Below are 23,882 nucleotides of genomic sequence, written 5' to 3'. Positions count from 1 at the left end.
AGTCAACCTTTAAAACAGAGTGTCTGACAAAATGGTTGCATTTTTTTAAAGTGCATGTAAAAAGGTTATTTTCACATGAAATGTCATATAAATCTAAAATTTGACTTTTATGCTGTTATAACTGTCTGCCTAAATTTGGACTGTTTTAGTTCAATAGCTTTATATGTGGATTTTTATTCATTTTTAATAAAAAATGTCTGATATGACAGACATTTATTGTTGATAAAGTTCTGGTGGTAGTTACATCAGTTGTTGCTCAAGTACTTGCACAAGAGTTGAGGAAAGGGAAGCGTCTGTTTCTGTTTTAGATTTATACTCTGAACACTGGAAGACTGCTACTCTTGTTCAACAGCAGACTTTGTCTAGCTTTAAATCACTCTCAGACTTTACCAGGGGACTAGAGTCAACCTCAACACTAATTCAAACAGATTCTTCTCCTCTTGTGTAAGACGGAAGAGTAGGCTGAGATGAAGGATGTGTCTTGACTTGAAGAAGCGTCGCGTATCAGTGGTATTCAACTGACCCGGTAATGTAATGTGCTGTTTTTATCATATAATCACCGATAAATCACTAGGCCTATATAATCTCATTATTTTTTTAACATGTCTGCTTCTGTCACATGATGGGTTGACATCATTATGTGTGGTCGTGTCTCATTGTATCTTTTCATCTGAAAATTATGTATCGTACTGAGAGCTGTCTGGACAAACCTGTCACGCTAGAATAAAAAAGCATTATTGAAAGCAATATATTCTTTACAAATGACGCAGCCTCTGGTTTCATGGTCACACAGAAGTTTTCATGCCAAGTGTTAGAAGTTTTGCATGCAAATAATAGGGTACAAGAATCATACGCTGAGCATTGTGCCTGTGACTGCTTCCTTAATTGCCTGGATGAGCTGTTTTACATTCATGCATTTGGCAGACTTTTCTGCAGTATTTAGTGTGGGACTTTGTAAAATGAAATTTTATATGATAAATAATTTAAATAGTGTAACACAGTAGTCTATCTGCTGAAGAAAGAGTGTGTGAATAAGTGTTTACAGCTGAATGGATACAGCTTATGTTGTTTAAGTGGTTCTGTTTACAAATGTCTTACAGTTACAGGTTTAAGGTGCGTTTGGGTTATTTTGGATTTAAGGTGGATTACAAGTGGATTTGCTTCTACTTTTTCAAACTGATTGGTAATAATAAATCAAGCAGCATTAGCAGACAATGCCACTATTGTGTTGGTTCTCTCTATTGTAATAATTTCTTTCTTATGAATTTCAAATATATGTCCATCACATTTCCCTTACAGCTTTATTTCTGTTGTCCAGCTGAAAGGAATGGTTCTCCCAAAAATTAAAATTTGCAGAAAATGTACTCGCCTTCAGGTCATCCAAATGTAGATGAATTTGTTTCTTCATCGGGACAGAGAAATTTAGCACTACATCACTTGCTCACCAATGAATCCTCTGCAGTGAATGGGTGCCGTTAGAATGAGAGTCCAAACAGCTGATACAAACATTACTATAATCCACAAGTAAACCACACGACTCCAGTCCGTCGATTAATGTCTTGTGAAGCAAAAAGCTGTGTGTTTGTAATAAACAAATTCATCATTAAAGTGCCCCTATTGTGGATTTTTGAAAATTACCTTTCATGTAGTGTGTAATGTAACTGTATGTGAATGTGAATGTAAACAGTCTGCAAAGTTGTAAAGCTGAAACTGCATCATAAATAAAGTTATTCTCTCAAAAGAAAGAGTCGCCTTCAGGTCATCCAAATGTAGATGAATTTGTTTCTTCATCGGGACAGAGAAATTTAGCACTACATCACTTGCTCACCAATGAATCCTCTGCAGTGAATGGGTGCCGTTAGAATGAGAGTCCAAACAGCTGATACAAACATTACTATAATCCACAAGTAAACCACACGACTCCAGTCCGTCGATTAATGTCTTGTGAAGCAAAAAGCTGTGTGTTTGTAATAAACAAATTCATCATTAAAGTGCCCCTATTGTGGATTTTCGAAAATTACCTTTCATGTAGTGTGTAATGTAACTGTATGTGAATGTAAACAGTCTGCAAAGTTGTAAAGCTGAAGCTGCATCATAAATAAAGTTATTCTCTCAAAAGAAAGAGTCGACTCTGAATCGCTTAAACAAGTAATTTTAAATTCGAATCCCATTTCTGCGAAGTTCACACGTCACAGGTTACTACATTTGCATAATGCCCGCCTACGTTCTGCGTGTACATCCCGTGAAAACTTGAACCCGCCTCAAACGCTGTAGCTCGTTCGTGTGGATAACATAATATCGACAAGATGCTGTGCTCTGCGCTGTGAAAGTAAATTCGGTTTATTTTCACTTTCAAAGGATGAGGCTGTGAAGAATCAGTGGTCAAAATTAATCTTTACCATGATACCACAGCAGTATAATCCCAAACTTTTGCTGTGTTCCTGTCATTTCACTGATGACTGCTTCCCCAATCTCTGTGAGTTCAACGCGGGATTCATAAACCGGTTGTCTTTGAAAGATGGCTCAGTGCCTAGTTTGTCTGGACCAGCTTGCTCCTCTGAATCACAAGCTGTTAGTATGATTAATAATTGTTGCTTTAATGTTCTGTTGAGTGTGCAAACAATCTGTAGTTTTGTGTGTTGTTGTACACTCAGTGCAGCTGTAGGTCTATGGCTAACTTGCGTTATAATTTGGCTAATCAGCTGTGGGCCTGCTATTGTCTAGAAATGTGTCGATTAATATAGAATGTCTGTCGTTCTTATTACTTGGAGTCATGATAAAGGATGAAGCAATATGTTGGTTTAGAAACTGCAGTGATTTATCAGTACTCCATGTCTGTGTTCGGCTAACGCATATACCATTATTGTTTGGGTCTTTACTACCAAGTTGTGGGTCCGGTTCGCTAACATAAGTGTATAACACCTTTTTCCCCTCTGATTCTTTATTTTTAGAACAGAGTGAAACACTATCATTATTATCGATGCCATCTTCTCTGTCTGTACACTGTGTACTCTTTCTAATTATTGATAAGCCGTAATCCAGTAATGTGATGGCCGTATTGTTTCCGACTTGCACTGTACGCAGTAGACCAATCACAACAGACTGGGTCATCGGACCAATCAGAGCAGGTAGAGTAAGAGTAGACTCACACAAAGGAGGGGTTTGGAAAGATGAATCGTTTGGGAGTCGTTGAGAAATAAGGTAAATTTAAATGCACATTTAAAGAAAATTTAAGTGTTTTTTGACCTTGCATACATGTAATCCTGTTGTTGGGGACTCCCAAAACCAAATTATGAAGCTTTCAAATAGCATAATAGGGGCACTTTAAGACATTTCTCTTCTGGCCAAAATAATAGTCCATAATCCATTATCCAATTCCTAGTGAAAAAGCCTCCTGTTGTCTTCTCACATCAGAATCCACCAATATATTTATAACTGTTTTGCACTCTTTCTGCTTGTAAACTGTGCTTGATCTGTGCATAATTAACTCAGGATTCAGATGAGATTAATTTTTTTAACTGGAGAAAGCAATATTATAAATAGAGGACATTTTTAGCCAGAAGCAAGTTTGAAATTAAAAACGTCTTGATGGATTTGTCTATACAAATTTGTCTATACATTTGGATTATTATGATGTTTTTATCAGCCGTTTGGACTCTCAATCTGACGGCACCCATTGGTGGTGAGCAAGTGATGTAATGCTACATTTATTTAAATCTGTTCTGATGAAGAAACAAACTCATGTGCATCTTGGATGGCCTGAGGGTGAGAACATTTTCAGCAAATTTTCATTTTTAGATAAACTATTCCTCAAATATTTTCTCTCACAGTTCCAAGAGAGCTAAATTCAGATAAGATATAATACTGTCTTATTTTACCACCACATATGTCAATACAAAAACTGCATAGACTTCCTCTTCAGCTAAAGCGCTCCACTATAAGAGGCTCATACAGACTTACATGACTGAAAATGCACTCAGATGACATTACCAGCAGTTTACTAAAAACTGAAATGTGCCGTACACAACATGGAGTCCTAATTATGTGAATGTTGTCCAAGATGGTGGATCACATTAGGACAGCTAATGAACTAGCTCTGTGTTTAGCCTAAGAACCTCCCTTTTTGCACACTGTGATTGTGAATAGTCTGCTGATTGCGCATTGGCAGTGTTGTTCATAAGTCCGAGGTTGATGCAAACCCTGTGTAATTTGATAGTGATGTCTATTCACAAGAAAGTGACGTGACATGTGGCCAAGTATGGTGACCCATACTCAGAATTAGTGCTCTGTATTTATCCCATCCAAAGTGCACACACACAGCAGTGAACACACACACACCGTGAACACACACCCGGAGCAGTGGGCAGCCATTTTTTGCTGCGGCGCCCGGGGAGCAGTTGGGGGTTCGGTGCCTTGCTCAAGGGCACCTCAGTTGTGGTATTGAAGGTGGGAGAGAGTGTTGTACATTCACTCCCTCCACCTACAATCCCTGCCGGTACGAGACTCGAACCCGCAACCTTTTGGGTTTACGAGTCCGACTCTCTAACCATTAGGCCACGACTTCCCCACTTTCACTTTCACTTTCTTTCTTTATTCTACGTATCTGCAGTGGGGTGTAACCATGGAGAAAGCCAACACCAGTTTCCCCAGTTATAATGAATTAGATGACTACCTCACCAGACGCAACTCCAACTTTGTGTTGCTCCTCGTGGGTAAGTGGGCATCTGATGTGATTTAGAAATTGTTTTCGTTCTGCAGATCATAATTAGAAAAATGTTTAGACTAGAGGTTCCTAGTGCATTGCATTGGGCCTTAAGTTGACAAACGCACCGTTTCCATTTTAAACTACTTTATTTTCACCATCTGTCTGAAATAAAATTATTTTATTTATAAATGTCAATGACTGCAACTCAAACTGTGTGTGAAGAAAATCTCTGTTGAATTTAGGGCAGTGAAAATTAACGTGAAAACATTATCAGTTCAAAATAGCAACTACAGTATTTGGCTCTCTTTGACTCTTTGTGCTTTCTTACTTCTGATAAGAAACTAAGTCTCAGCTTTCAAGTCCTGTGCATTCTATCACGAAATTCAAACAATTAATGCCATTTTGACGCTTTTAAATGTGACGTGACGGATCGCTGTAGCACCTCAGTTCAAGCAGCAGCGCAGATCAAGAGTCTATTCCACTTTAATAAGTTATAGTGCAAAATAAACATGAATGAACATCAGAAGGTATGTTGAAAGATACAGTATAGCTTACCAAAATGTATCATGTCTTATGTAATCGCTCAATCAGTGTTTCAACTGTGGAAAGATGCCAATAAAACAGATTGTGAACAGTATGTCTCTTAACGTGGCATTTACCTCAGCAAAGTTATCCACTGTTCACAGTTCATTAGTTAGCTATAAAACAACACTAAAGAGGAGCTTTTTTACTTATAATTATATATGTATGTTTGAATAAATCTGGCATGAAGACAGGTATTTATGAAGACTATGTGCAAATGAGTTGTAAACAACCATTTCAGTTTTTATTTGAGTGTAATTCTGACATCTGAAAATAAAAAGCAGTTGAAAAAAATAGCTATAGTCTGTTGTTAATTTTAACCTTTAATATTATAGTAATGTGCCAAATGACGGGGTTCCCTGTGTGAACTACAGCATCGGTTAGGAGAGATTTTTTTTCCTTAAGAAAATCAAACTGTCCGTATCGGCAGATATCATTCTGAATAATTGGCTATTGTTATTGGCAGAGAAATGTAGTATCGGTGCATCTCTAATTATTATATGAAATACATTTTTTATTCAGCAAGGACACATTAAATTGATCAAATGTGACAGAAAAGACATTAACAATGTTACAAAAGATTTCTGTTTCAAATAAATGCTGTTTTCTGTTCATTGAAGGATCATGTATCCTGTATCAAAGGTATCACGGTTTCCACAAAAATATTTAAGACTTTAAGAAACCTTAAAAAAATCTTACCAACCCCAAACTTTTTAACGGTAGTGTAAATCTCCTGCAGGTGACTAGTTTAGCTTGTGTTTTTAGCTTGATAAGGCTTATACTCAGTTATTAAGAATGGCGGTTTAAGCGTATGTTGTGTTTGGATTTATGCTTTCCACAGCCACTATTACGTCATGTGGATGGATCATATACCTGACATACTACAATTCCCGTAATATTGGACTTATCCTCACCCTCATCGTTAACCGTCTCTATAAGAATGGATACATACACATCGGTGAGTTAGCCTCGATATTTGTGTTTTTTGTTTATTTTTTCATGATCGATTTTTCTGTTTCATACATGTATTTATTTATTTATTTTACAGGTTCATTTTCATTCTCTGTGCTGTCTGGCAAGGTCATGTTCCGAGATGTCTCTTTCATCAATGAAGACATGTCGATCAGGTACACAGCACAGTATAATTCAAACTCTGTACTTTTTTAAAAATGTAATTCCTTTTTATGCTCCATTGCTTTTTTGACACTCTACTTATTCCTGTTGTCTGTGTGTTGAGCATTATCTCATTGTTTATGGGGTTATATCCCATCTTTATTTACTCTATTGGTAACTTTGTTTCAGAATTCAAGATGGGTTACTTATATTTCGTTGGTGGAAGATGTACAACCCCAAACAGAAACAACATGGTCAGTGCAAAAGCATTACAAACAACCCACAGAAATTGTGCCAGATTTATGTTGTTGCTTTTGTTTAAGGGATTTTGTTTAATTATAACATCAATCCCACAAAATTTGTACGTTTTTTTAATTGTCGCTCCTTGATCGGGTTGATCTGTAATCGCATCCAAAATAAAAGTAATTCTTTACATAATATATGTGTGTGTATTGTGTATATTTATTATGTATATATAAATACACAAACATACATGTATATATTTTTAAAAATATATACATGTATACGCATACATTTATATTAATATATAATTTATATTATAAGTATTTTATATATAAACAAAACTTAATTTTCTTAAATATATGCATGCATGTGTTTGTATATTTATCATGTATATATAAATACACAGTACACACACATATATTATGTAAACAAAAACATTTATTTTGGATGCGATTAATCGCAATCAATCGTTTGACAGCACTAGTACTTAGTCATTTATTTTCAATGATAATTCTCCATGAATTGTGGGTGAAATGCATGTGTAATGATACATTGTTGATTCTGCTGTTTCCAGACCCAAAGGCTGAGACACGGCTCTATGTCACGGTTAACGGATTTGAGTTCCATGTGTATAATCGCACGGATCTGTACACTCGGCTTCAGGAAATATTTGGCCTAGAGCCCACCCTTATCCCACCCCACCGGGATGAGGAAAAAGAGCGAGAGCAGAGGGATAAATCCCTGGAGAGGTAAATACTGCGCTAATACAAGAAAAAACGGCTAAGATTCTTGTACATAAGATTAAAGGTGGAGTCATTTTTTTTAATGTTGAAATACTTTCTCTGGACCAGCTTTTAATATGCAGAAACAACTACAAATATAAGCTATTTTATTGACTGATTTCCTCAGTGTAAACACTGACCATCCCAACATAGAAACACTGGCCCAACTGTCCATCTGTTTGCTGAATAATGGATGACAGGAAGTGTTTGTGAAGCCTATTTAAAAAAGACCTTATTTTTGGTTTGTTGATTTTAAAATGTGCAGATATTACTCATGTCACCTTTAATGTAGCAAGTGAAGGTGTCAGTGTTACTTAGCAATAAAATGGGTTTGTTTAATATAATTTTATATCTAGCTTCATGTTGCTTGAGCATTTCCGCATGCAGGCAGTGTCTGTGATGGCCACAAAACCATTGATTTATTTTTCATAGAATTTTCTAAATTGAATCTAAATAATGGCTTGGAGGCATTCGCATAGCTTTTTTCTTTAGACAGTAAAGATGCAATACTTCATATCTGAAGGTGCTCATGAATGAAGATGTTTTTGTTGTTTTTGAAGTGTTCACATCAAAGCTGAGACTCAGGACCCGCCATCTTTCTGGAGGTCTCTCATCCCCGTCATCAAAGTCAACATCAGTACAGTGAGTACTGCAGTCAGTGTTTCTCTCATTCACCCGTTCCCTGTCTGACATCAGCACGCTCCTACCTGCGTCATTCATACTCCTTACTGTAACAAAGTAGTAACAAACTAAACAAAAATGTAACAAAAATCTACTTAATATTCACTTTCCCATGCCTCAACTTACCTAACTCTTGCTGGTCTTGTCCTTAGGGTCGCGTAGCATTCGGTAATCACCATCTTCCCCAGACCCTGTGTATGAATTTTGATGACGCCTTCCTGACATATGCCACCAAACCACCTAGCAGCCACTTGGATCAGTTCATGCACATCGTGAAGGGTTCTCTGGAGAATGTCCGCGTCATGCTGGTGCCCAGCCCACGATACCTGGGCCTTCAGAATGATGAGTGAGTCTAGTAATCTCTAGTCTATCAAAATAAATTAGATTCAATTTTTTTGTCATTGTGCAAGTACATGAAATAGCTATAATCTATCCTGATGTGCAAATAGGCATACTATATATTATTTAGAGATTGCATGAACTCACCTGGTAAGCACAATTTCTTGTGTTGGCATATTAGCTGTTGAAACAGACAAGTTCTTAATTTGTTATTTGTAAATAGCCTTTTGTTTACATTATCATTCAAAATTTGCAGTTGATAAGACTTTTTAAAATGTTTTTGAAAGAAGTATTTTATGCTTACCAAGGCTGCATTTATTTGATCAAAACTTTGTATGGTTCTTTGATTAATAGAAATGTCAAAAGAACAGTATTTATTAAGATATGTTGTTGTTATTATTATAATTTTATTTATTATTAAGGCATCTTAATAAGACAGAAATTCACATGTGCTCATGAGTGCAAAATATCTCTGGTGATTTTTTGTTCTTAGACTTTATATTTTAAATACATATATCTGCAAAAAGTTAGTCTGTCTACTTTTGAAGGGAAACTGGCATTTGGATAACACATGGCTACAAAGCTGATTTAATGGGGTGCAGATTGTATGAAGAATAGATGGCCAATGACCAGTTCAGTGCAAATGGCATGTGGTATAAATAGAGAAGGTGCTGTGTTCAAGTGATAATGAGGTGTATGTGGCCATTGACCATTACATTGCACATGATGTGGTCTATAAATAGATTATGGCAATATGACTGGATTGATGCAGGGAATAATAAATGGCAAATTACCACTGCAGTTCAGGTGACATGGTGTACAAATAGAGATAAGTTACTTTAAGTATTTTACCCACAGGAAAATATCAGCAAGACATTTGTGCAGGTTTTATACACACAAAACAATATGGTCAGATATTAAATTATACAAGTTATAATTGATATAAATTGCAGTGCAAATCACATGGTTAAAATAGAGCACTGAGTGACATGGTGTTAAATAATGCAGTTACATTTTTTTTTTTTAAATGGCACAAATCTGCAAACTGGCAGAAATATATTACAGATTGTTCAGCTATAGATGTAAAGATGCGAAGGACACTTTTTAAAAAAGTTGAATCAGCCATAGTGAGAATACCATAGTCTTTTGCTGCATTATGAGGCAATGAATTTGCTCTAATGTATGTGTGTGTGTATGTATTGTTATTTAAATAGAATTATCAAAGGTTATTAATGTGCTGTTTTAAACTCAAGGTTTATTTAATTAATCAGAGCTGTTCATTTGTTCTATTAGTTACAACAATTATGCGCACTGATCTGTGTAATTTAATTTATATTGAAAATCTGAAAGTAAGCATGGGTTCATTTTCATTGATGCAATGAATTGGTATGCTAGAAAATTAGCCTTGATTGTCAGCTGATTGATAGGTAATGATTAGTGATCTGTTAGGGTGATGTAGCAGTTGTTTAAAGACTGATTTCCTGTCTCAAGACCTCCCAGGCTCATGGGAGAGGGCTTTGTGGTCATGCAGTCGAATGATGTCGACATCTACTACTACCAGGATGAACCAGGTAATCATTGTGATTGGTTAATCTTTTGAGATGGTCCTCACTGCAGAACAGATCCAGATCCAACTCCTCCCACCTTACATATACCTAAACCTACCCGTCTCCACCCCCGATCCCTAAACCTACCAATCTCCACCCCCTAGATGTGGATCCAACCACGCCCCCTGGATCTTGTGTTCTGCAGTGAGGGGCTACCGAATCTTTTTGTCTTTCATTAATTTGTGAATAAGTCTGATCTGGGTAGGGTTGCACCAGCCATTCATAAGTTCTTACTTAAATTAGAATGTTAAGTCCACACTAGAGGCTTAGTAACTACTAGCTAGTTTGTAACTAAATCTATACATTATTTAGTTGTTCGTAAGGCAGGACGTAGCTAGTAGCTTGTAAGCTCTCCATAAAGTAATGCGTAGTAGTCACATAATATGAAGTTTACCCTAAATGATGCCTTCAAATACGCGAGCTGAACTTGTTTAAATACTGTGAATTTCAATTCACCCTTCATTCTAACTTTTTGCCTCACGTAACTAACGGTAAAAATAAGTTTACATTAAAAACGATTTTTTTTTTATTATTCATTATAGCCTCAAGGTAAGCTATTTTTTATATGTAAATAGCATTCAGAAACTGTAATTGAAATATAATATAAGGATAAAAAAAAAAAACATAAGAAATGCCTTTTATTTATTATTACTGATTTCATTTGACATGCACAATACGGACGGAAGCACACAGGCGCGCTGTAGATGCGGAGTTGAAGAAGCGCTAAAAAAGAAACAAAGTACACTTATTCACATATTGTTCTCTCTCTTAATGTGTACGTGAGTGTAAATGTCAGCAGCATCATATATGTCTAAAGGATTGAAGGTTGTCGGGTAAAAGAAGAGCATATTGATGGCAGTTCACGCAGTTTGCTATTTTATTCCAAACGTTGCTCCTAACCGGACGCTTCCATAAATATTTAGTTTATACGTAGGTACGCTTCAACTAAGTGTAATGTTGCAATGAAAAAATATTTAGCAGTGCGTAACTTAGTGCCCATTTACGTCAAAACTAGTCTAAATAGTAACTTGCATACAGCTGGTGCAACCGGTTTTTAGTATAGAAGTGATAAGAGTGTTTTACAAATGTTTCCTGTGTGTTTTTAGGTTTGGTCCCAGAGGAACTGGAGAATGGAGATACAGAAGCCTGCTCTGAAGATGCCAAGCTACAGGACTTGCCTCCATGCTGGGGTTTGGACATCGTGTGTGGCAAAGGAACAGACTTTAACTATGGCCCATGGGCCGACAGACAGAGGTACCCGCACACAGTCACGCTGGTTGTAGTTGGGCTTGTGGTTTTATTGTTCAGGTTGTGGAAGGCTTATTAAAGCTGCTACATTTATGTGAGATTCTATTTTTCTGCAGCACGTGAACCCATTACTACTATAGTATGAAATAAACATGATTAGACATCAAAAGGTATTTTATAAGAAAGCCTACAGTACAGCTTACTGAAATGTCTCATGTAATCGCTCATTCAGTGTTTCAAACTGTGGAAAACGTGTAAAGCTTGTAAACAATGCCACATAGCAATACATTTACCTCAGAATAACCATACACAAACTTCATGGCCAAGTGATGCTGACATAATTATGGTCAATGATATTGGCACAGATTCTGTGTAATAAACAATTCTTTGTGATTGTATATAGTTCTCAAGTTGGAAAAGACACTTTAATTGAACCATGGTTCCCACGATATCTACAAGATGGATTTAAAATGCTAATAAAGACAAGAAAAGATGAGAAATAAACACATGACACTATGACTGAAATGTTAAAGTGTTAGAAAAAAATACATAGATACAACACGTTTATTCTGTGGCATTTAAAAAAAATAATTTGGCGCCTAATTTTGTTTCTTATAGGAGCCAATGGCTCCTTAATTGTTTTTTTTTTTTGTCTGGAGCCCTGACTGTTTAAAGGTTTGGGGTCAGTAAGATTAAAAAAAAAAAAACATTTTTGAAGTCTCTTATGCTCACCAAGGCTGCATTTATTTAATCAAAAATACTGTAAAAACAGTAATATTGTAAAATATTATTAGCATTTAAAATAACTGTTTCCAGTTTTTATATATTTTAGAATATATTTTATTATATTTTCAGAAGTTATTACTCCAGTCATTACTCCAGAAATCATTCTGCCGATTTGCTGCTCAAGAAACATTTCTTATCGTTATCAATGTTGAAAACAGTTGGGCTACTTCATTTTTGTGCAGACCGTGATACATTTGATTTTTTTCAGTATACTTTGATGAATAGAAAGTTCAAAAGAACAGCTTTTATTTAAAATAGAAATCTTTTGTAACATTATAAATGTCTTTACTGTTTTTCTTAAACAATTGAATGCATTCTTGCCGAATAAAAGTATTAATTTCTTTCAGAAACAAAGAAATTCTTACTGACCCCAATACGTTTATCATCCATTCATTACATTGTGATTTGACCACTACAGAGACAGCCTGTGGAAGTTCTTCCTGCCTGCAGACTATCAGCCAATGAAAGCAAGCGATGTCGCCACACCAGGCAAACCCCGACAGATCCTTGCCTTTGAGCTGCGTATGAACATCATAGCTGATGCGACAATAGACCTGCTATTCACAAAGAACAGGGTATTTATGCGCATACACACCTAATGAATCATTTCTCAGTCGCACACTGCTATGCATAAATGTTTCCTAGGTCAAAGTTTGCTTGCATTCATAAGAACAATATGTGTACCTTCTTTTGTCTTTGTTTACTCACTAACCAATAATCCATTTGTCTTCACAGGAGACGAATGCAGTCCATGTCAATGTAGGAGCAGGTTCTTACCTCGAGGTCAACATACCCATGACTGTTGGGGAGAATGGTAACTTTCAAGCTTAACAGAAAAATAACTGGAGTAGTTAATGAGGGTGACATCTGACAGTTTTTGTTTGTTTAATGTAAATTAACTTGACACATCATTATGAATTGCAATTTTCCCCTCCTGTGATTTATACTATTTCTAACCCTGTTTTTTGTCTCTCTATTTCCGTTCAGGTTATTCTCCCACTGTTAAAGGCCAGTTATTACATATAGATGCAAGCAGCAGTATGCAGTACAGGACACTGTTAGAGGCTGAGATGCTGGCTGTGAGTGCGGCACACGATTTTATTTAAGTGTTATGCAAAACTGTTCATTTTCAAAACTGACTAGTCGGTCTTAAAGACGCCTTGGATAATTAGGCTGGTTTAGGGTCATGTTTACCAGACCTGATCATACAGACTCCAAGCGTAGCCCTTCAGTACACTGAATAACTTGAAACTTTGTGCACAGAACTGATCATCTTCAGAAAATGGGAACATCGCTTGCTGCAGGCGATTTGAGATGTGACAGTAATTGTTTTTAAATTTATTGCTGAAGATGGGAAATTTGTTACATAACATGAATTTAGAGAAGTAATATTTGTAATAATTCAGATATTGCATATTGCGAGGCCCTTTTCTACTTTGCTGACATTCACCCACGCAGCACTTTGGGGAAGGTTGTAGCATCAGCATAGAAGTGTATTGGGCTTTTGAAACAAGTGATGAATACAACTTCTGAAATTTTTTAATGATGATTGTAATAGTATGTATAATGAAAACAATGTCCTTGTAAAGCATGGGACACTTTTTTTGCATACCCCTCCCCCCCAATAAAAACTCCTACAATACCTTCAAATGCTAAAGCTGAAATAACCGAATGAAAAAAGCTAGATAAAGCAACTAGTGAACCAACCTGCATGTTAACAGCTGTCCTTGAACTCCTCAGTTCCATGTCATAGCCAGTTACCCGCGTGTGTGGAACATGTCCCAGTCCTGGCAGTGTGAGATTGAGGTTTACAAAGCCACGTACCACTTCATCTATGCACAGAAGAACTTCTTCACAGGTAATGTTTCTCTCTTACCTGTAACTACTGTGTCTGAAGTCCATCCTCCAGTTGACCTCCTCCTGTTGTGATCTGTAGATCTGATCAAGGACTGGGCCAGCGACAGTGAACCGGACATCTACTCATTCGTTCCATATTCGTGGAAGTTTAAGATACTCTTTCACCAGTTTGAGATGATTTGGGCTGCCAATCAGCACAACTGGATCGACTGCTCCACCAAACAGCAGGAGAACGGTAAGAGAGACTTTCATAATGGGTGTGACACTGGGAAAAAAACTAATATAGTCTTTGAGAAATGTAAACACTGTAGGAAATCTAACAAATGAATAAGGCTTTGTATACACACTGCACACAATTTTGACAGTCTGTCATTTTGATAGTGATTTAGGAAAATGTAAAAGACGAAACTGATGTGATGTTGCGTACACGTAATATCCTGAATGACGGTAGTTTGGATTGGATTTGTTAAATTGAATTAAACTAGATTTTGTGTGTGTAATATTTATTTGTTTATTAACATGCTGCTTGATTGAATATTGAATATTAACAATAATAAATATTTGTATTCTACCTTTCATGAAAATTTCAGGAAATGCAGCTCAAAGTACCAATAATTTCACATGAGAGCAAATAAAAATACCTTAATATAACATAAGATAAAAGATGGAACACACTTTATAATGATAATAAAATATAAAATTGCTATACATAAAATGCATAACAAGGTAATAATAAAAGAAAACATACTATGTACATAGAAGGCTTCAGAAGTCATTTTTAGTTAAAAGTCAAACTAAAAAGATACATTTTTAGCTTTCTTTTGAAAATATTTAGCTTTTTTATTAATTTAATTTTTTCATTTTCTCTTCAAGCTTTAAAGATCTAAACAGTCTGAACAAAGCCTATTAGTCATTTTAATACTTTGTTGTAGTAGTGCCAAATGAAGGGAATATAGACTGTAAAACAAGGCACAAAGCTAAACATCAGTTTAAACTGTAGAATCAGTTGGACTTTATTTTTCTTGATTTCTGAAAAACGTATAGCCTACTGATACTCTTTATTATTACTCTTTGTCTGTAGTTTATCTTGCTGCCTGTGGGGAAACGCTGAATATTGACTTCACTTTGCCATTTAACGATTTTGTCCCGACCACCTGTAACACACGTCTCTGTTTGAGAGTGAGTGTACACCCTTGCATACATTTACAAGCACTTGTCTGTTGTGCTGAATGATGTGTGATCAAGCATTACAGCCTTATATGACATCAAAACATGAGCGGCCACCTAAATCTGACTCTGAACTCTCATATAGGCTGAGGACACAGATATGCGCTTGTGTCTGCCTGACTGTCACCCCAGCCGGTACCCACTGCTCACCCTCACTAAGGATTACCAGCACTGTAAGACCCCTCCAGACAGCAACATGCCAGCAGAAGGGCAAGGAGCACCCCCCAAAAACAACAAACCCCGCTGGAGGAACATGACTCCTGCAGAGTAAGAGGGCACCACTGATCTATTTCTTTTCTGCTTCCTCTCTCGCTGCTCTTTGACACTTCTGTTGTGTTTATGCGTGTGTGTTTTTTGTTTCCAGGGCTGGTTGGGTGGACTGCTGGAGTGTGCCGAACTTCATGCTGATTATAGACTATACTTGGCATCCCATCTACCCTCAGAAAACTGACCAGCAGCTCAAACAATCAAGTAAGCGTTTGAATAAAACAATAATAATAAACTTATTATAGATATTGTAAAGATTCTATAGACACACTTCTATAGATACTTCTTTATCGTTAAAACTGCATTCTCCATCAAATCAAGTGGAAGTAACTAGTTGAAAATTCTTAAGCAAATTAAAACTACATTTTGGGGGTCCGCATGTAGCCCAAGTTACGTCTGGCTACCTGTGTTTTGATCCTGTCAGTAACATATTTTTCTCAGTGAATAAGACAGGGATGTGTAAATGTGGAAGTAAATATGAACACTTGCAACAGAGCTTCATATAAAATACTGATACCAAATGTTTTAACTAGAAATTGATTTGATGAATGTTGTTGTAAGTTCACTTAAATTTCAGGTCATAATATTTAAAGGTCTATAATTGTTTATAAATTATAAAAGTAAAATAATCAGATAATTTGCAGTTTAGACCTGGCTTTCAATTATACTGTAATGTTGAATGACATTCATTACTCATTTTATCCCAAGAAATAAAAAATAAAATCCATGTAACAGTGGCACTGGTCTTCATTCATAAAACAGATATTTAAAATATCAAATGTTTGAAATAATATCTTTGGAGTTGTTCTACATTCATTTGGAGATTCATTATGAAAAATATATTTGAATAATCACGGTTAATTACAGAAACCTGTGCAATTAATTAGTAAATTTTTTTAATTAAATCACAGCACTAAAAAACATTTAATTAAAATGTTAGTTTTGTAAAAAAATCATATGTAGACACCATTTATATTTGTTCATTAAAATAATTTCAAGCATTTAAGCAAAACACTTTAATCATGAGATGAATTGGTTCAGTCAAGTGTGCCAAAAATTTTAGATATGCCCTGCATACGTTTACTTATAATATCTCTGTTGCTGTTTTTACTTGCTAAGTTCATTTAATAACCTGACCTTTTTACACTTCACTTTACATTATGTGCAGTGTCAGAAATAGAAGAGTCCATGCTGTCAGCGCTGCGACCGCCAGAACACGCTCCACCTGTGCCTCCTCCACCTCGAATCTCCTCTGACCCCAGCTTGCTGCCCCCTGACCATTTACATGTTGAGATGGAGTTGAGCCCACACTCCCACATCACCCTTTATGGCCCCCTCCTCAGAGCGCTGGTGTCCGTCAAGGTACACATGTATATGCATGTATGCTCACATATGGGTCCAGGATTCTTAAACTGAGCAGTTATACTTGTATATTTAATCAAACATCTGTTCTTCAAAACCTGTTATTTTCTTTTGTTAATTCTCTTTTCTCAATCAACGTAAACTCAGCACACCTGAAACGACGATAAGTGCATGGGAACAAAATCAAACAAACAGTTGAATCAAAAATAAGTAACGAACCCACACACTATCAATACTTGCTAATTCTTAAACTTTATTTATCACGCGCAACGTTTCGGTCCACCGACCTTCATCAGGCAAATGTATTTGTAAAATGTATTTAAATTGATAGTGTGCGGGTTCGTTACTTATTTTTATGTTTGTTAAATCTCTTTTCAAAATGAGAATTTTTGAAGCAATGACACTCCTCTTTTCCTTATAATGATGGATAAAAATGAGGGGGACTAAACACTTTTTTTGGCAGCAATATCCCTTTAAAATGATTGTTGTTGTGTTTATCTGCGCAGGAGAACTACTTTGGAGAGGATGACATGTACACAGACTTTGAGGAGTCTCTATCCAGCCCTGTGCTGAGCTCCTGCTCTTCCTCATCAGGTTGGACCGGGGTGGGCCTGGAGGCGAACCGCTCTAAAGACACACCCCATCCTCTCTCCCTACGGCCCTGGGATATCACTGTACTCATCAATCTGCACAAAGTCCATGGACGACTTCCAACGGTCAGCGCCGCTTCAGTGATTTCATTCATAGAAGCCAGTGTCCTAGACATCAGGGGTGCCATCATTGTTAAATTAGCATATTTGTAATCGTGGTTGTGAGCCTCTACTCTTTTGATGCCTTGCAGGCACTGATATTTTGGTTGTGTGGTTGTAAATCTTGTTTGTTCTCTCTCTACAGCACTGTAGCAGTGATGGCCCAGAGGGTCCTACAGGCTTCCTGGAGCGCCTGTGTTTTGAGATGAAAAAGGGTTATAAGGAGACCATGCTACAGCTCGTTCTCTCGCCTCTACATGTGTTTGTCAGCGATAACTATCAGGTGGGAGTGGGAGTGGGAGTGGGAGGAGGTGACCTCATTCATATTCTCTCAGGTGCTGGTATTTAAAGTTTTCATGATGTTTCTCTTTTGTGTAATTTAATCCTGTGTGTGTGTAGCGGCCTGCTGTTGATGCTGTGTTGCGAGATGGGCATCTGAGCCTCTCAGGGTTGCAGATGAGAGCCCACGCTATGTTCTCAGCGGAGGGCTTACCGGCGGGCAGTGACACACTGGAATATGCTTGGCTCATCGACGTTCAAGCTGGAGCTCTTACAGGGAGAGTCAGTGTGCCACAGGTGACTCATTCATTTTGACACTACGAAAGGGATGCATGATTTTGTGAAGGAATTTTTCTAGAAATGACCTCACACAAACATTTTGACACATCCCTCATTGTGTTTGAATGAAAATGTTCTCAGTAATTACACTTTTAATAGAAGCGTAGCAGGCATGTGGACTGGAGAGTTTAAAAGAATGTGAAGGTTGGATTTTTGTTAAAGCACTTGTGTGAAATCTACAGAATTTTTTTTTTTTTTCACACAATTCCTTACTATGAGATTTATACAGTGGATATAGAAAAGAATCACCCCCTTTAAAATAATCACCTTTTTTATTATCAGTCATACTGTCCACACTGCATTAGTTCAATGAAAAATTGGTAACTGTTCGCAAGAAAAGCATAATAAAGTATTAGTCAAAAAAAAAAAAAAGTCTGAAATGATGATGGACACAGTTTTTTGGTAACTGTAGCAACTGTAGCAAAAAATCAACCATGGGAACACATCAAAAGATATCCGGGATAAAGTTGTGGACAGGCACAAGTCAGGAGTTGAATACAAAAAATTTCAAAGGCTTTATCAGTGCCTAGGAGTAGTGATGGGAAATCGAGGCTTTCTGAACCATTTGAGGTTTTAATGAAACTGTGCCGAAAAACAGTTAATTACTTTTAACACATAAGCTTTTAACACAGTGGGCATTAGCGACATCTGGTGGTCAGACTTGGTTTCTCCACCAAATCTAACAAAACATTGCGGAGCAGAGGATGGTTTGAAAAAGTTTTTAATTTGTGCCAACTCGTGTTATGCGTAGTCTGGTCAACGGAGTTACATTTTGATCAATAATGTAAAATATACAAGTGTGTGATTATAATTAATAATTGACGTGAATAGTAGCAAAAATATTTTGGGTGAGCTGTTTGGGGTCTCTGAGACCCCAGCTATAGAACATAATAAAATGCAATAGAGGTGTGACGTGCATTCAGTTTCTGTCTGGTGTTGAGGTTATTCTAAACTATTCTACTGAATCCCAAATAAATGTACACACACACACACACAAGTCAATGTAAAGTCAAACACAGAGTCATGCGAAGCGCCTATTTTTGTCAAACCAGCTGTCCTGACCTTCCGATACTGCATGACGTTCGAAGCTTCAAACGTCATCAATCAAGGTATTTGGTACAACACAGACCCTCCCTGGATCAGGACGTCACTCCAAACTAGATGAAAGAGACAGGAGGAAACTGGTCAGAGAGGCGAACAAGGGGCCTACAGCAACTCTGAAGCAGTTGCAGGAATTTATGACAAAGAGTGGTCATTGTGTGCATGTGACAACAATATCACAAATTCTCCAGAAATGTGGCTTGTATGGGAGGGTTGCAAGAAAAAAAGCCACTCCTCAAGAAAGGCCACAGGAAGTCACGACTGAGCTTTGCCAAAATGCAACTTGAAGATTTTGAGGCAGATGAGACTAAAATTGAATTAAAATCCAATACAGCTCAGCATCCAAATAACAGCATTCCTCCAGTAAAGCAGGTGGTCATATTCTGTTCTGGGGGTGTTTCTCTGCAGCAGGGACTGGAGCACTTGTCAGGATAGAAGGAAAAATGGATGGGGCAAAATACCATCAAATTACTGAGGAAAATCTGCTGCCCTCTGCCAGAAAGTTGTCAATGGGAAGAAGTTTTACCTTCCAACATGACAACGATCCAGAGCACACAGCAGAACTGAGCACACAGTGGTTAAAAAGAGAAAAAGGTGAATTTCCTTGCATGGCCTAGTCAGAGCTCAGACTTAAACCCCACTGAAAATCTGAGGAATGACTTGAAGTCTGCAGTTCACAAACACTCACCATCAAATTGAACTGAACTTGAGCAGTTCTGCAAAGAAGAGTGAGCAAATATTGCAAAGTTTAGATGTGCAAAGTTAGTAGAGACAGAGACATATCCCACCAGACTAGAGGCTGTAATTAAAGCTAAAGGTAGTTCAACAAAATACTGACACAAGTGGGTGATCCTTTTTCCAACTCAGTTATTCAGTTTTTTTTTTTTCTGACATGTTGGTGTTATATCTTTCACTTGGATGTTATAAGTTGCAAGTTGAGTAAGTACAGCTGGATAAAACAAAAACTGTGCCAGTCTTCATTTCAGGCTGCAAAGCAAAGGGGGTGATTATTTTCTATACCCACTGTATATTGTTAAGCATAGTAGTCATCTCAAGCATCTTCATTTAGCCAATTAATTTCTAAAGTAAGCGTGAAAAAAAGTGAAAATAATACTTCTTTTAATATTCTTTTATTCCTTGTTTTTGTCTTATTTACCTTCACAGCCAATCAGTAAGCCTCAAGTACCAATCAAAAATTTTTTGATTTTATTTGAAACATCAAACCAAAAGATCTTTTATAGTTGTTATTGTAATATTGTAAAAAAAAAAAAAAGTTTCATTATTTTGTAAATTATTTGCCATGCATATAGCTGCTGCTGCTGATATGGCACTAAAATTGCATTTGTCATTGTGATTAATATTATATATTTATCTATAAATGTAATCCTAACAAATTGTGAACCTTTACATTTTTTCTCTCTAAAAAGCTACTGAATGCGTCACCAAAAGAGATTAGTCAAGAATGATTATTTTAATCTACTGACCGCATTAATTACTGTTTGTATGAATTTCATGCAGCAGATGTGATCTGGTAGTGTTTGTGTTTCAGTGTGCATCTCTTCTGGAGTGGGGTGAGAGCTTTGTGTTTCATGTGGTGTCCCGAGAGTTCCAGCTCGAGCAGCCAAAACCATCCGTCACCTGCCAACATGGAGTTGATCGTAGAGTCTGTGATGCCAAGGTATTACAGAAACACGCACATCTGCACTGTCATACTCGCATCATTTTCAAAATGACTACACAACTGAGTGTGTGTCTGTTCGTGTAGTATGCAGCCCTGCCTGGTCCCTGTCGCACATCAGAGGATCTGAAGTACACCATGACTCGACTAACGGTTGATGGAGCCCAGGTTTTCATTGTTGAACACGGCTGTGCAGCCAATATTAAGGTATGATTAGTGATTGATGAGATGACAATACAGCTATTGATGTATTGAGATAACAGAGATATTTAGATATATAATGATTTCTGAAGGAACATGCAACACTAAAGACTGGAGTAACGGCTGCTGAAAATTCAGCTTTGCATCACAGGAATAAGTTACATTTTAAAATATATTCAAATAGAAATATACAGTTTTTACTGTATTTTTGATCAAATAAATGCACTTCTTTCAAAAACTTTAAATAATCTTAATTATTCCAAACTTTTGACCGGTGGTGTATGCATGTTTGCCTGTCAGACCGGAGCCTTGCGGTTGGCCACATGTAATCTGCACACAGCTGCTGTCAGCGAAGGCATCAGTGCCGTTCTGCAAGACGTAGTGATCGCTCAGTTCATCGAGCAACAGGAAGTTGCACGGCTTGGCCTGCCTCCGCCCCTCCTTCGGCGCTCTCATTGGCTCGAAGCTGGTTCAGTGACCTTTAACCTCATTACAGCTGATGTGGCATTGGCCGCTGACCATCCAGCCAAATATGGGGTCCAGAGGCAGTTCCTGGAGCTTCATGACATAAAAACAAAAAGGTTCATGCATATCCTTTATGATTCATTTTGTCTATTGCTTAATGTGCAGGCAAACATATTTTCTGTGTGTGTGTGTGTGTGTTTTAGACTTTGGTTCCTTTGGTCTGAGGAGAAATACAAGCGAAGCCGTAATTGCTGTGGTTGTCTTGGTGGATGCCGTTTTTTCGGCGGCTCGGTTGGTGGCTTGGACTTCTTCCGCTTGGAGGAAATCACACCCTCATCAAGCTCTGCCTTCTCTAGCGTCGGTGCAGAGAGTCATATGTCCTATGGACACTCATTATTACATCCAGGAGAATGGATCGTCACTAAGGAAACTCCTAAACTCTCTGACAGTAAGTTTTGTTTGTGGCTGTTGTGATGCTGATTGGGTGTCAAGCGAATTGTGCTTATTGATTGGTTTACTTGCAGCTAAAGGTGTTGCTATGCGGAGAGACACGTGTTCCCCTGCTCCGATGGTGGACTTGGAGAGACGTGGCCAGCACCTCAGTCTGCACGTACCTCAATGCTCTCACAGCTCTGTCTCTTCCTCTGAGGAAAACTCTTCCTCCAGTGCTGCCCTGCCTCTATTAGCTGGAGAACGAGAGAGTCCCTCCCCCTCTACTGAGTGAGTCAGACACATGTGCTCCTGTAATCACAATTCCACTCCTATAACCACTTTATATCTCAATTGTGAGTTTGTCTTGCAATTGGACATTTTTATATCTAACAATTTCACTTTTATTTCTTATTTTAAACTTCATCTCACACTTTTTTACTATATGGTGGAAATGGGCTCGTATAAGCCCACCTGTCAAATGAACAATCAGTCATTAAATCCACTATTGTTCAAAAGTCGGTAATATATATATATATATAAATTTTTTTTAATTTTTATTTTTTATAATGTTTTTGAAAGAAGTCTCTTATGCTCACAATGGCTGCATGTATCCATCTCAGTATTTTTTTTTTTAATGAAACTGGTTCAAAATAAAAACATGTTCTTGACCCAACTCTATACTTTCCTTTGGTTTAGTGTTTGGATGTGTATTTTACTGTGTGCATGTTTTCAGGTTAATGAATGTAACCACTGACGGTCCAATCCTTGAGGGTCCATCCTTGCGCTCTCCACGCTGCTCTCCTCTCAAGCGCCAGTCATCTGTCCAATCAGCTCGCCTCGGCAGCACCAAGAGCCTATCGGCTGCCGTCTTCGTAGAGAAAGCCACGCCTCCTACTGGTGTGCAGTTTAGCAGCGAGGTTTCCCGTAGCGACGAGAACGTTCTAGACTCACCAAGGCAGAGAAGAAGCTACGGGTCATTTCCTTTCACTCCATCAGCTGATTCTAGCACATTCCATCAGTACCGCTCAGTTGACTCCTCCATGTCTGTGGCTGACAGTGAAGCCTACTTTAGCGCTAACGAGGAGTTTGAGCCAATCAGTAGCGATGAAGGTCCAGGTACCTATCCAGGGAGGAAACGCAGGCGTAGACAGCAGGGTCAGCCTCACACAGAACACAGCCGTACATCTATATACCACAGTGTGGAAGGACCTCTGTCAATCGCTGAGACCCGCCCACCTCTGCTGCCTAGCCACACTTCCCAAGCCTCATTTGTCTCTGCACTTGGATTGGAGGAGGAGGGCTCCATTGAAACTGAGAAGGCAGAGCCTGGCCTCCTGACAGCACAGCCACATTTAATGGCTTGTTACCAAAATTACCTTGCGCATTATCATGTTTCTAACTGGGCTGTTAAGCAGCCAACCAATAAGAGAACATCTAAGTCATCACTGCATCGCCCACTTGACCTTGATACGCCCACAAGTGAGGAGAGCTCCGCCTCCTTTGACCAGCTGTCCATCCCGTCTTTTAAGGTTAATATTTGGGCTTTTTCCTTAATTGTTATATATTATTTTTGCAGTTCTGAATCTGAACTGGATGAATCTTATAAAAAAATGTCCTGGTCATATTTCACCAACAGTATCAAGGAAAAAAGAATTATGATTCGTATAAATAAAATGAAGTCTATTTATAAATTCAGAATATTATTGTTTTCCTGACAATTAAGCAACCCTTCCTAAATTAATAGTGATTTATGAATGTAAATTAAATGAATGTAAAATGAAAATGAACTATATATTAAACATATAATGTATTAATATAAATATTGTTATTTTCATAAAA

At 37.5% G+C, this 23,882-nt stretch overlaps 1 protein-coding gene across 10 annotated transcripts in view; it reads left to right on the top strand.

The window, feature by feature from the left end:
* kiaa1109 (KIAA1109 ortholog) overlaps positions 1-23,882 on the top strand; it is a 65,016-nt gene that overhangs the window by 2,539 nt on the left and 38,595 nt on the right. For all 10 annotated transcript variants that reach the window (XM_016545481.1, XM_016545488.1, XM_016545487.1 and 7 more), the window contains exons 2-28: positions 4,610-4,712; positions 6,129-6,245; positions 6,336-6,414; positions 6,590-6,654; positions 7,218-7,392; positions 7,986-8,067; positions 8,259-8,452; positions 9,937-10,016; positions 11,159-11,306; positions 12,505-12,661; positions 12,822-12,900; positions 13,074-13,165; positions 13,827-13,944; positions 14,023-14,178; positions 15,025-15,122; positions 15,256-15,437; positions 15,535-15,641; positions 16,606-16,799; positions 17,306-17,515; positions 17,694-17,831; positions 17,948-18,124; positions 20,817-20,945; positions 21,033-21,152; positions 21,447-21,727; positions 21,815-22,059; positions 22,136-22,331; positions 22,777-23,572. In XM_016545481.1, the coding sequence (XP_016400967.1) occupies positions 4,622-4,712; positions 6,129-6,245; positions 6,336-6,414; positions 6,590-6,654; positions 7,218-7,392; positions 7,986-8,067; positions 8,259-8,452; positions 9,937-10,016; positions 11,159-11,306; positions 12,505-12,661; positions 12,822-12,900; positions 13,074-13,165; positions 13,827-13,944; positions 14,023-14,178; positions 15,025-15,122; positions 15,256-15,437; positions 15,535-15,641; positions 16,606-16,799; positions 17,306-17,515; positions 17,694-17,831; positions 17,948-18,124; positions 20,817-20,945; positions 21,033-21,152; positions 21,447-21,727; positions 21,815-22,059; positions 22,136-22,331; positions 22,777-23,572 (4,506 nt within the window). In that variant the 5' untranslated portion in view covers positions 4,610-4,621. The remainder of the gene's footprint in view (positions 1-4,609; positions 4,713-6,128; positions 6,246-6,335; positions 6,415-6,589; positions 6,655-7,217; positions 7,393-7,985; positions 8,068-8,258; positions 8,453-9,936; positions 10,017-11,158; positions 11,307-12,504; positions 12,662-12,821; positions 12,901-13,073; positions 13,166-13,826; positions 13,945-14,022; positions 14,179-15,024; positions 15,123-15,255; positions 15,438-15,534; positions 15,642-16,605; positions 16,800-17,305; positions 17,516-17,693; positions 17,832-17,947; positions 18,125-20,816; positions 20,946-21,032; positions 21,153-21,446; positions 21,728-21,814; positions 22,060-22,135; positions 22,332-22,776; positions 23,573-23,882) is intronic.

Source organism: Sinocyclocheilus rhinocerous, unplaced genomic scaffold (genome assembly GCF_001515625.1).
Source record: "Sinocyclocheilus rhinocerous isolate Xijiao unplaced genomic scaffold, SAMN03320098_v1.1 scaffold789, whole genome shotgun sequence".
Classification (NCBI taxonomy): Eukaryota; Metazoa; Chordata; class Actinopteri; order Cypriniformes; family Cyprinidae; genus Sinocyclocheilus; species Sinocyclocheilus rhinocerous.
Note: the sequence above shows the minus strand (reverse complement) of the source record. Positions and strands in the feature narration are given on the sequence as shown.